At 39.5% G+C, this 11,847-nt stretch overlaps 1 protein-coding gene across 1 annotated transcript; it reads left to right on the top strand.

The window, feature by feature from the left end:
• Nucleotides 1-853: 853 nt before the first annotated feature.
• On the top strand, nucleotides 854-11,467 carry LOC132389418 (scavenger receptor cysteine-rich type 1 protein M130-like). Its single transcript, XM_059961946.1, has 9 exons — nucleotides 854-1,078; nucleotides 2,879-3,202; nucleotides 3,283-3,357; nucleotides 4,766-5,077; nucleotides 5,207-5,242; nucleotides 6,928-7,044; nucleotides 7,868-7,975; nucleotides 9,836-9,925; nucleotides 11,204-11,467. Exons 2-9 carry the CDS (start codon nucleotides 3,019-3,021, stop codon nucleotides 11,215-11,217), a joined length of 936 nt encoding a protein of 311 aa, XP_059817929.1. The 5' UTR covers nucleotides 854-1,078; nucleotides 2,879-3,018; the 3' UTR covers nucleotides 11,218-11,467.
• Nucleotides 11,468-11,847: the final 380 nt, after the last annotated feature.

Genomic DNA, 11,847 nt, shown 5'->3' with positions numbered 1-11,847 from the left:
AAATCTAACTGACCCTCCAGCTACCTTCGTATTGTCTGAAAACCTCTCAACGAAGTCACCAACAGAATCATCCGAATCATTGACACAGAACGTAAAATGAATTGGTCCAAAATCACTAAAATCACCACGTGTCGCCGGCGGCCACCGAGAAAAGAGTCCCTTCATTCCCGATCTTTGCCTACTGCCAATTAGCGACAGCTCTATCCATCCTAGAATATTTCCTTTAATACAATGGGCTTCAACTCATTAAGCAGTCACATGTGTGGCAAGTTGACGTTGGCCGTTTGAAGATCCAAGTACCACAAAATCAACCCATTCTCCTCTGACTATCCTGCTTATTATTTCTTCACAATAATTACTCCAGATTTGTCAGACATTTGTTTATCTTCTGCATTCTCATTGATAATAGACTTCAATATATTTCCAAACACTGAGATCAGGCTTACTGGCTTATAGTTTCCTCGTTTGTGCAAAAGGCAGGGAAATGGAAAGGCAGCAGATGTGATAAAACGTCCAAATACCAGCCGCTGAGTTCCGTCCTTAATGCGAGAAGCAATTCTCGCTTCTCGATATGTTCTATTCTTCCATACTTACATTTTATGTTTAGATTTTAAACGTTTTTAAATTCCAGAATAATTGTTACATCACGGCACAATACTTTTTAAGAGTAATAATAATTCCAGAATCATCTTTCGAAACGACAACCTGGTGATGTTTATAATTTCTAATATACTGATATATTTTCCATGTTTCTGTTCGATAGGCCACTTGCAGTTACGTCTCTCCGGAAGTGAAGATTCATGTGCTGGTCAGCTAGAGGTTTATTACCGTGGATCTTGGGGCGTGGTTTGTGATGACTCCTGGGATCTGGTTGACGCTAACGTGGTCTGCAGACAACTGGGTTGTGGACATTCTTTGGAGGATAAAACTCACGATTACTGCGGAAGACGCTCTCTCCCAGTTTTGTTAGATGAAGTGAGATGCTCGGGTAACGAAACATTTCTCTGGGAATGTCCATCAGCACCATGGCGCGAACATGACTGCAGTCAAAAAGAAGCTCTGACATTAACATGCTCTGGTAAAGAAAATTTCAATTTGTTAAAATTTATTTTTATTGTTTTTGCAGCACGCAGCGACTACGGAGATGTAATAAATAAATAAAGCAGGAAAGGACGCCATTGGGCCAGGATGAACTGTCAAAATGTTGACAATGCGTGAGAGCACACCTACGCAGAAACAATCAACTTATTCCCTACGTATCTGGAATGGTCATATTTCCCATGGCTAATGTCAGAACGTTAATCACCCTGAGTTCAGTATTGATTCTGCCTAATAACTCTTCTGCCCTCGCTCCAGTGTTTACCCGTTTTCTTTACACAAACTAGGCAAGTAAAGAATCACCAGTCTATGCATAGATGCAGTTTGATGGTCGACAGATTATTCACCAACTCTTTACACTACTCAAGGAGCTGTGTAAAAAAAAAGCACCGTGAGTCGTTCTTACAAAGGATAGATTCAAATGTTGAATCCAGATGTTGATTCAAATTCCTTCGACCCATAGAAAAGTGCGCCTGACTAAAATATGCAAGCGATTCTTAAATTTCCGATCTCCTGAGGAAATTCAATTACTTAGACATGCAGTAGTAAGTGGCTGTGAACATACAAGTAAGCAGAGCCAGCTGGTGACGAGAAGTAACATAGCAATCCAAACCAGGAGAGACGGAATAATACAATTTATCAAACTGGAAGATGCAAATTCCACGTAATAAAATAAAAAAAAACAACTAATTGAATTCAAAAACATGCCGTTGTTGTTTTTTTTTTCAATTTCCACTGCTTCTTTCCCCCCATGTTTCTTTACCTCTGCTTCTCACTTATTAAAGCAATTGGTAAAGAAAATCTGAAGTAAAAGTACCTCACGAAACAAAATCAACTAGAGGAGCCAACGTGAGAAATTTGATACTGAGACTGGAAGGTTGTAATGTGTCCAGAGAAGACAAATTTTCTATTGAGTTTTAATGTAGCAGAGAAGAATAAACGGAAGATAACAGGATCTGTGTAGTTGTGGCATAATGAAGTAAAGTGCCAAAAAGCCAGAAGCTCATGTGAGGTCAGCTTTTCTGAACTCAAAACACTATTTTCTTTTCAAAATAGTGTAGGTGATCACATTAGAATCTCCAAAGATAATGCCTGGAATACATATAAAATGTTTTTTTTTAATCAATCCTAAAATCTGTTTCAAATTCTGTTATTGAATCGGAGGATAGAATAAATGAAAATAATATTGTAATTTCGCCTTTATTTCATCACAGTCTGCTATTAGTCTGGGTTTAGTTGGTGCGGTCTTAAGAATAAGGTACTGAGGTACAGTCAACACATTTAACCACGTCCCGCTTTTGCCCCGAAGAGCAAGTGACGGTTTGTCTCGGTCCACTTATTTCCAACGACTCAATTCACACTTTTCGTTAAGGACAGAGGATGGACAGTTTCTCCTCGCTCTTCAACTTCTTCCCTAAAGGATTTGAAATATTTACCTTTCTCAATTGTTGGTGAATCCGATGAGATTCCAGTATCAGTCCGCTATTCCTCAATTTTCCGTCACTAACCCCTTCTCTCTTTTAAGTAATTCAGCACAATATATCACTCCGTGCTTCCTGGCTTCGCTTAATTTTGCTAATCCATCACTTCCTACTGAATATGCACATTTTATTTGATTGTCCTAGCTCTACACAGCACGTATACACACACACACACACACACACACACACACACACACACACACACACACGGATAATTTCTTTTGCAGAAGAACTACAAACTCGAATACCATTGTATTCTAATTTTGCGAATACCCTTGTTTCAAATGCATCCTTATCAGAGCACAAAAAGCTGCGCCTACAGGACCAGGACGGAGGAAGTCGATGCAGAGGAAGAATTGAAGTGTGGTACAACGGGACGTGGGGAACGGTGTGCTCCACGGATCTTGATGCCAAATCTGGAGAAGTGATTTGCAAACAAATGAAATGTGGACCAATAAAATATATTTATCCTGGCTCATATCAATTTGGAAAAGGACTTGGACCTATATGGTTGGATGAGATTGAATGTACAGCACACGAATCGACCCTTTGGCAGTGTGAGTCACAACCGTGGGGAAAACACCAGTGTGACCATTCGCATGACGGAGGAGTTGTATGTGAGGGTAAATAAAGAGAGTCTTATATCTATTTACGTTTTACATATTTTTGTATAAAATCGTCAAAATATTTATTTTGCCAACAGAATCCAACATGACGGAAGGATTCACTGAAAAAGCCTGCTTGCAAGAAAACACATTCTCCTCTTTCCCTTCAGAAGGTAACGAATTCGAAACGCCTTTGTTGAAATCAGAAAACCTTGTATAAACGTCGCTATTAGAAAAAAATAATTTCGTTCCTTTTTCCTCTCAAAGAAATTGTACCCCCATTGACTAAAATCCTGGTTTCCCGTGACCCTGTTGAGCACTGCCAAATGGGAGTGTCTTGGGAAAAATTCCATGCCCAGACGGAAGATAACTGGAGTTAACTGGAAATAATTGGGAGAATTTGTTATCTGGCAAGATTATAAATGATATGCAGGAATTGTCTTATGACCAGCTGGACGGACTTGGGAATCGGTATTACCTGGGAAGGAGGGAAGTGAACGATGGAAGTAATGGGGATATTCAAAGGCGAGAGACATTGCTGGTTTGATCAAAATAAATGAAGCAAATATATGTAAACAGAGGCATACATAAATGCTGTCGGGCTACTGGGCAATATAGAGAGCTGAATAAAGGCTGCGATCAATAGATAAAGATACCTATTGGGTTGGAAATATGAGAAAAGGAAACTTCAAGCCATCCTGTGTTACATTACCAAAATAACACAAGTGGTTAACTAGACAGAACATAGGACGACGTATGTTCAAAGCCCGCAATTTATGGTTGGATTGAAAGATATGCATGAGCTGTATTCGACTATTTTCTTCGCTGGTATGAACTAAAGACAGAAAAACGGTGGCTGATAGTGTCTTCGTCATGTGTTTGAGTATTTCGTGATGAGGTATGAGTTGAAGAGGAAGGTCTGTGACTTGCCTTCATTAATCGGACACTGATGGTAGGAATAAGATATGTTGCGTGGTCATTCAACGATGAATTGACTGCATAAAGTGTTTCTGGTTATGTAAGGCAATGGTTTCACATTATTTATATTGCCATTAGTCGCATTTCAAGAACCGTGTGGGGACTATAAAAGAGACGTACTCAGAGTCTGCCTGGATAAGAAAGGACGGAAACACTTCAGACTCATTCTGCGGACCTAAAATTAGTCCTAACAGATGCATAACATTAGGTGAGACAGGTCAATTGGAGAGTCTGAATCATTGTAATAAAAATACCAAATATTAACGGAGGCATTTAAGGTGACAGACGATTGCTTAAATGAAGTGTTAGAGGAAAACCTTTATTCGTAAATTAACCATGATTGTGCTTGGAACGGGCTTGGAGGAGTGATATAGAAATGTTTACAATTATCATCTTTGATAGACTTTCCGCTGGAATAGGCAAGGGTAAATATTTGAGCGATATCGATTATATGAGGCATAACTTTCAGAGTTTTGGATTAAGAACTGGTGGGCCGAGGTGCCTGTCCTTGCGTTCTATAATTAGTTCTATTTTTCCTCTGACAAACATCAGATTCCCAGGCTAATTATTAAATAAATTTTCATTTTATTCTTTCATACCTAGATGTTCCATTGCAACTTGTTGGCGGCAGTCACAGCTGCTCCGGAAGGCTTGAGGTACAAGTTAATAAAAGTTGGGGCACGGTGTGTGACGACTCTTGGGATCTGGCCGATGCCAATGTAGTCTGCAGACAACTAGGATGTGGCCTTGCTCTCTGGCCTCCCGAAGATGTTAAAATGACCCAGGTAGCCGCTGCTGTCTGGCTTGATGAAGTAAAATGCACCGGAAGTGAATCGTTTCTGTCCAGCTGTCGTTCCTCACCATTTGGTCAACACGACTGTGATCACAAAGAAGATGTCATCGTTCTTTGTTCTGGTATGCTTTGGGCTTTGTCTGACATTTCAATTTCTCTCCAACTGATTTGTGATTTTCGTAGTTAGAAATATCAAATATAAACGCCAACAGAGATGCGTTTGTTGAAACTTCTTTTCAATCTGTACACAGGTTCCAGAGTGTCTCCTATTGAACGCGACAATTCAGGTATGGATTTTGACGCTTAAATATCGCATTTATGCTGCAGATATCAGGAATTGATTATTCGTATTGCCTCACTGCTAAGTTCACAATGGATGATTTGGAAACTGTATGGGACTGTATTGTCTCGCCCATTATTTTAAGCAGGAATATGCAGAATTCTTAATAACATGAACTCCACTCCCGTTCAAACATTTTTTGTGACTCAACTTGTAGCACATTCGATCGTCTTGAGAAAGTTTTGATGTTTGCAGATAGTAAAAATTAAAGTTAAAAGGAAATTTGTTATCAGATATCCATATATCGTCATTCACTGCCTTGAGATTCATTTTCTTACGGCATTCAGTGTACATACAAAGAAACATAAAAGATAATCTAAAGAAATTCTCAAAAACAAGTGCGGAAAAATAACAAACACCAAAGGGCAACGAAGTACGCAAATGGAAAACCAGAAACAATGTCAGCAAATGGATCAGTAAAAATTAATACTGAGAACAAGAGTTGTGTAACCCTTGAAAGAAAATATAGGTTGTGGAATCTGTTCACCACTAGAATAATTGAAGTTACGCACCCTAGCAGGATCATGGCTGTTGATAGATAATGACTATTCCTGAGCCCAGTTGTGTGAACCCAAGGCTCCGGTATATCCTTCCTGATGACATTAGCGCTAAGAATGCATGGCCTGAATAGTATTTAGTCATCCCGCGACAGCACAGCATGAAATGTGTGCTCAAAGGCAGTATAATTGAATATTTTGGACCCGAAATAATATTCGAGATTTGGTGACGTTATGTAAGAGTGCAAGTGCTCAGGCTTATTTTTGAACCCTTAATGCACGCGTTGAGGAATAAGTATCAAGGCTATGAGGTCCCATTTCCTCTGTATTGCTCTGACTTCATAAAGACCAACATCGCTATGTGGACCTGGCCTATAAATGCATATTTGGAATGAAATCAATTGCACTACTCCTAGTTACATAAAGACCGCCAGCAGTAATAATCAGCAGCTTCCCAACATTTTCTGGATCCATTGCATGTCGTATGGGTTGACTTAATCGAGTTAGCTCACTCCACTCCCACAGCATTCTCTCCTCAGCACTCCCTCAATGTCCTACCTCACTCCCCTTCCACAGTTCCCTCCTAACCCTTGTGGCCTTACCTCCTCGCCACAGCTGAGGGGAATGTGGAAGGTGGTGGAAGAAAGGAGAGGTATGGAGGTCCAAGAGTAACACTATCTTTATAATTATTAGCTAAATCTCTGTTTGCTGATTAGAGGCGGATAAGAGAAAAAAACACATGGATAAGTATGTTGAAATAATTTCTTCCTGGAACTGTTTTCATAAAATTAAACTCACTTCCCTTCTTGCTGTTCCAATCCAGCAATGCGCAGGAAAATGGAATTTTTACACAACGTTGCTTGGGGTGTTTATCCTGATTTGATACCAGGTGGCTGGAGAGAACGTTTATTGCTCTGGGAAATACTTCCGACATATCAGGCTTTATTGTGAAATAGTCCTTGTGTCTCCGCTCCGCTCTTTCTCTCATTAAATGTATGGGGACATAACTTTCAAAAATCGTGATAACTGAATATATGATTAAATTTCTTAAACATCGCTCAAAATTTCGTGGCATTGGATCTATAGTGTTTGTTTTCTGTTTATTGAAATATATGTTTTTGCGTTTCGTTTAAAGCTTTAGGAAACTGGACCCCATCTATCATGGTTACTGTCTGCATAACTCTTGGAATTATATTCATCATTGAGTTTTTAATACTGTTCACGATAACGTGGAGACGATCAGCAATCAGTGGTGAGGGCCAATTTTTACATCGATCTTTTATTGTGACGCTTTCAGTTTGTTGGTGTATTCACAAATTTTTTTTTTGTGCAGAAAAGACTAAATTAAATATGTTTTTTACCGCTTTAGTTCAAAATTAATTTGACTTTTGTGAGACATTTATAATAGTGGCTTTCACTGTCCCTTACTGTTCATGGATTTATGATAAATTTTCAGTATGCAGTAATGGAAATTGAAGGTTAAATCTGATTTGGTAAGCGGCTGCTTCACTGTTTATTTCACTGTAATACTTCCATGCGCTGAACATCTGGAAGTATAAGTTTTAAGAATCTGCTGTGTATCCTCGAATATTCTGATTCGGTTCTCCCAATCGAAGTAAGAGAATGCATTTACCCCATTCTTTTTCTTCTTATCATTTTATCATTGAATATTCACGATGCTTTTAAATTTCTTTGACACAGCCAAACTTTCTCTGTTAGGTGCTGGAGTGACGTGTGAATTTCCAACCTGTCTTCATCCGCTGCCATACTGATGGCATCTACATCTATCTAATAATAATATTAAACTCGTCATCGATTCAAATGTGATGTGTATTCATTATGAAACAATGATCGGAAATATACTCGTTCTTCTGTACCTTTCCCTTTGTCTTTCTGATGTCAAATTTATTCGGTTAATTGGTCAGGGACATGATGCACACATCTGTCCGATTCAACGATCACGTTCCCTGACTCTTCATCTTGACTAAGATCATTTTAATTTATTTTAGTTTAATCATAATATTCGTGTACAAGTTCGTTGATGCCGATGTTCATCTCAACTCCCTCTTCATTAGGTACACTAATGAGTGGCCAAGGATTACCTGTTGACTTTTACCAAGCAATTTATGAGGAAATTGAGAATATTCCACCACTCAAGAATTTTTCTGAGATGCAAGATTCAGGTCTGTATTATGACACAGAATCCGCGATGTACAAATTGATACCGTCTCAATTCATCCCATATTGTTATCAAAATCAAGAAACAACAAAAACTCACGGCTCTGCAGGTACTTCAGAAATGAAATTGTAACAAAAATAATAACGGGGTATCATACAATAAACAAAAGAGATTCTGCGGATGCTGAAAATCTTGAGCAAAGCACACTGTATTCTACTGGAACTCAGCAGATCCAGGTGCACCTATGGTAGAGAATGAACCGTCAACGTTTAGAACCAAATCATTTTATTGGCTCTGTAAAGGAGTTACAGAAGCCAAAATAAGTGGCTGGAGCATGGGAAAGGAGAGCAGGTTGGTTGGTGATAGGCAAGATCCGATGAGAGGTAAGGAACCCTATTAGAAAGTAGGAAATTAAGTCAGAACCTTCGAGGGCATAAATACATGTGGTAAATAGACGACGAAAATGCATATCTATTGTTCCCTAGCACAATAGATATGAATTGTGAGGGATGCTGAGAACACGGTTTCAACTATCTCAGTCTGGAGTCTGGAGTGGTATGATATCAATCATGATCATTGTACGGAACCTCAATGAATAATACAAATCTGAAGCATTCACTGCCTGCATCTGCTGATATAGTCCCCAGAGTATTAGAGGCATTTCCTTTCCTCTTTCCTGAAACAACTAGGATTTTTTTCAGCAATTTCGAAGAGCCTTCGTTCGAAACTTTTCGCTGTTGAACAATAGAATGTAGAACAGAGAACACTGAACACGGAGCAACATGGCACAGTGCGGTTCATTACGCTCACGATGTTGTGCCGACCTGTTAACTTACACGAGAACAATTTTGCTCTCCCATCCTACACATTCCTTAGTTGTTTTCACAGAAAGCAATTGACCACATGTGGCCACGTAAAAAGTTTACTAAATGGCCCTAATATATCTATCTCCAATACCAGCCTCGAAAGGGCGTTCCACGCTTTCACCCCTAACAAAATTACCACTGACAACACTGCATTATTTCTTCGAATCAGCTCGAAGGTAACTCCCTCATATTAGCCATTTCAGATCTTGGAAAAGGCTCTGAGGAGGAGCAGTCTACATCGAGCGATCTATAATTAAAAATTGCGCCCCCTACTTCGGGCATCATTCTGTTAAATCTCTTCTGCACGGAGTATTCATGCCGTTCAAAAATGAGCTGAGCAGAAGTGAGCGTGATATTCTCAGCGTGATTTAAGCTGGTAAATTATTTCACAGACTATCCACTCGAATAATTTCCCCACCACGAACTATGGCTCACTCTTCCAAACTTTCCAGGGACATAGCTACTCACATTCCAGTTCGAAGACATTAACTAGAAACGTGAACTCATTCTCCCTCGGAACATGTTCTGCTAAAAGCATGACGACTTCAGTCACATTAGCTTATTTTACTTCTACTTAATATATCGACTGAACTGTTACCGAACAGAAACTGTCCCCACTTAAAGAAAAGCCTTGATAAGTACCCTTTCATCGTATTACTTTATCAGTCTATCTATCTTTCTTTCTATATATTGTTATCCTTCACCTCCTGCAGGATTGCCGTAGTTATCTTCATTCGTCAATGACAGCGTTTCCAAAAGCAATACGCACACGATTTAGCAATAAAATCGATTCCATGTACACATTTAGATTATTTTATTATCAATTCAAGGTGGAACACACATCTTCCTTTTATCTTCAATTGAATAGTATTCAAGGATTATGCAATGCATGGTAAAGATTATCCTGTCATTGAAGTAATGATTGAATGATGTGTTCATTACAAAAACAAGAAAAATACAAAATAAATATCTTGAATATCTATTTCTTTGAATTTTAGTTACTGGATCCACTCATTCCATCAATGAAGTCGAATATTACACCAACGACTATATATATAGTACATGTCATGCTCCACAAGACCCTGGAGGTTTGTTTTCCAATATTCACGATCGGTACACTTATTTCCATTTTGCTGTACTTTAGTTCAATCTGTCTGTGATCATAAACCGGAAAGGAAAATTGTCGTAACATGTGCGTATTTATGTGATTGAACAATCTCGTGGTTTTGTGAGGGTCTTGCGTTACAAGAAGCGTGTTGTTAAAGCCTGTGGTCAGCATTCAATTTAATAACGGACTGATTTACCCCTTTTAAATCAGTTTGAATTATAGTCCTTTAAATACGAAGTAAACGAGCATGTTTGGAGTATAACAAAATAGATCATCTTCACAAGTAATCTGCTGCACAGCGGCAATCGTCAGAAATAATGTCTTATATATAATCGCTCCCTGATCTGGTTCCTGACGATAGCAATAATGTTGTGAGTGCCATAATTTATTCCTTAAACTGTTTGAACATGACGGACAGTGGTTGTCCTGATATTCAGCTAGGCGGGGAAAAACTAAATATGTCAGGGATGGGGTAAGAAGAGGAGCAGGGGCATTAACGGAAGCTAGAGAAGGCAATGTTCACGCCATTAGGTTGGAGTATACCAGGCCGGTATATAAGGTGTTGTTCTTCCAAGCTGAGTGTGGCTTCATTTTGACAGTAGACGAGGCCATGGATCGACATATCAGAATGGGAATCGACAGTAGAGGAGGCCATGGATAGAAACAACAAATTGAGATTTGACTATCTGATATCTGATATATCTATCCATGGCCTCCTCTACTGTCCTCTACTGACGCACACTCAGGTAAGAGAAACAACTCCTTATATACCGCTGGGTAGCTTTCAAACTGATGGCATGAACATTGACTTCTCTAACTTCAGTTAATGCCCCTCCTCCCCTTCGTACCCCATTCCTGATATATTTAGATTTCCCCACCCGCTTTTTTTCTCTCATTCTGCCCATCACTCTTCCTGTTCTCCATCTCCCTCTGGTGTACCTCCCGTCCCATGATCCTTTCCCTTTTCCAGCTCTGTATACCTTTTGCAAATTACCTTTCCGGCTCTCAGCTTCACCCCACCCGCTCGGGACTTCTTCTATCATTTCTCATTTCCTCCTTCCCCTCCTACATTCGAATCACTTACTATCATTCCTTTTAGTTAGTCCTGACGAAGGGTCTTGGCCCGAAACGTCGACAGTGCTTCTCCCTATAGATGCTGCCTGGCCTGCTGTGTTCCACCAGCAGTTTGTCTGTTTTGTTTGTTTGGTGATACTGTGTTTTGTGCTCAGTTTGACGCCAGTCATTTTCTCTCGAACAGAGCCCAAGTCCTAGATTCGCTTGCATCTGGCTTTCCGTGGTTTCTCTTCGACTGACAGTAACGATGAAATGAGCGACAGCAGTTCAGGATTTCCAAGCCACTTGCAGCTCGAATGGTCAACGGTTAATTCCCATCCTTCACATCAGTCCGATGAAGACCGAAAAACAAACTGTGCCCCCTTTTGCTTGCACTTTCTATATGTTATTGTCTGTGAAGTACGCTGTTGTAGAATTGTTCAATATAGGCACAATAAAAGTTGCCGTAATGAAATGTTAGTGACAGGCTATGGAACTAACATAATAAATGAGGGAAGAATTCTATATGATGGTTTTGAATTAAGTTGCACATTTCTATTGAGGTAGCATACTTTAGCGATGCTTGTAATCCATTTTAAAGTGAATGTCACTGTCAGTGCGACTACACTGCACACTGAAAAGCTAGGCACTATAATATTTTCACGAAATCAATATTCTTATCTGGAAACTGTCGAGAATTTCCCTACCGCATGGCTCTCTATTTCCCGAGCTTCATCTACTTATCTTTCTTAAAGGAACCTACTTAATCAGCATCTCCCACCTTTGCTGGCAGTGCTTTCTACTCACCCGCCACTCTCTCTGTGAAAAATATACCTCTGCAATTTCCTG

This window comes from Hypanus sabinus, unplaced genomic scaffold, assembly GCF_030144855.1.
Source record: "Hypanus sabinus isolate sHypSab1 unplaced genomic scaffold, sHypSab1.hap1 scaffold_562, whole genome shotgun sequence".
NCBI classification, from domain to species: Eukaryota; Metazoa; Chordata; class Chondrichthyes; order Myliobatiformes; family Dasyatidae; genus Hypanus; species Hypanus sabinus.
The sequence above is the reverse complement of the archived record's forward strand: the minus strand, read 5'-3'. Positions and strand labels throughout refer to the sequence as shown.

Coding starts and splice junctions, on each gene's coding strand:
- LOC132389418 (XM_059961946.1), top strand. CDS start 3,019: ATGAAATGTGGACCAATAAAATATATTTATCCTGGCTCATATCAATTT. Junction 3,203..3,282: donor CGGAGGAGTTGTATGTGAGG/GTAAATAAAGAG, acceptor TTTTGCCAACAG/AATCCAACATGACGGAAGGA. Junction 5,243..6,927: donor TATTGAACGCGACAATTCAG/GTATGGATTTTG, acceptor TTTCGTTTAAAG/CTTTAGGAAACTGGACCCCA.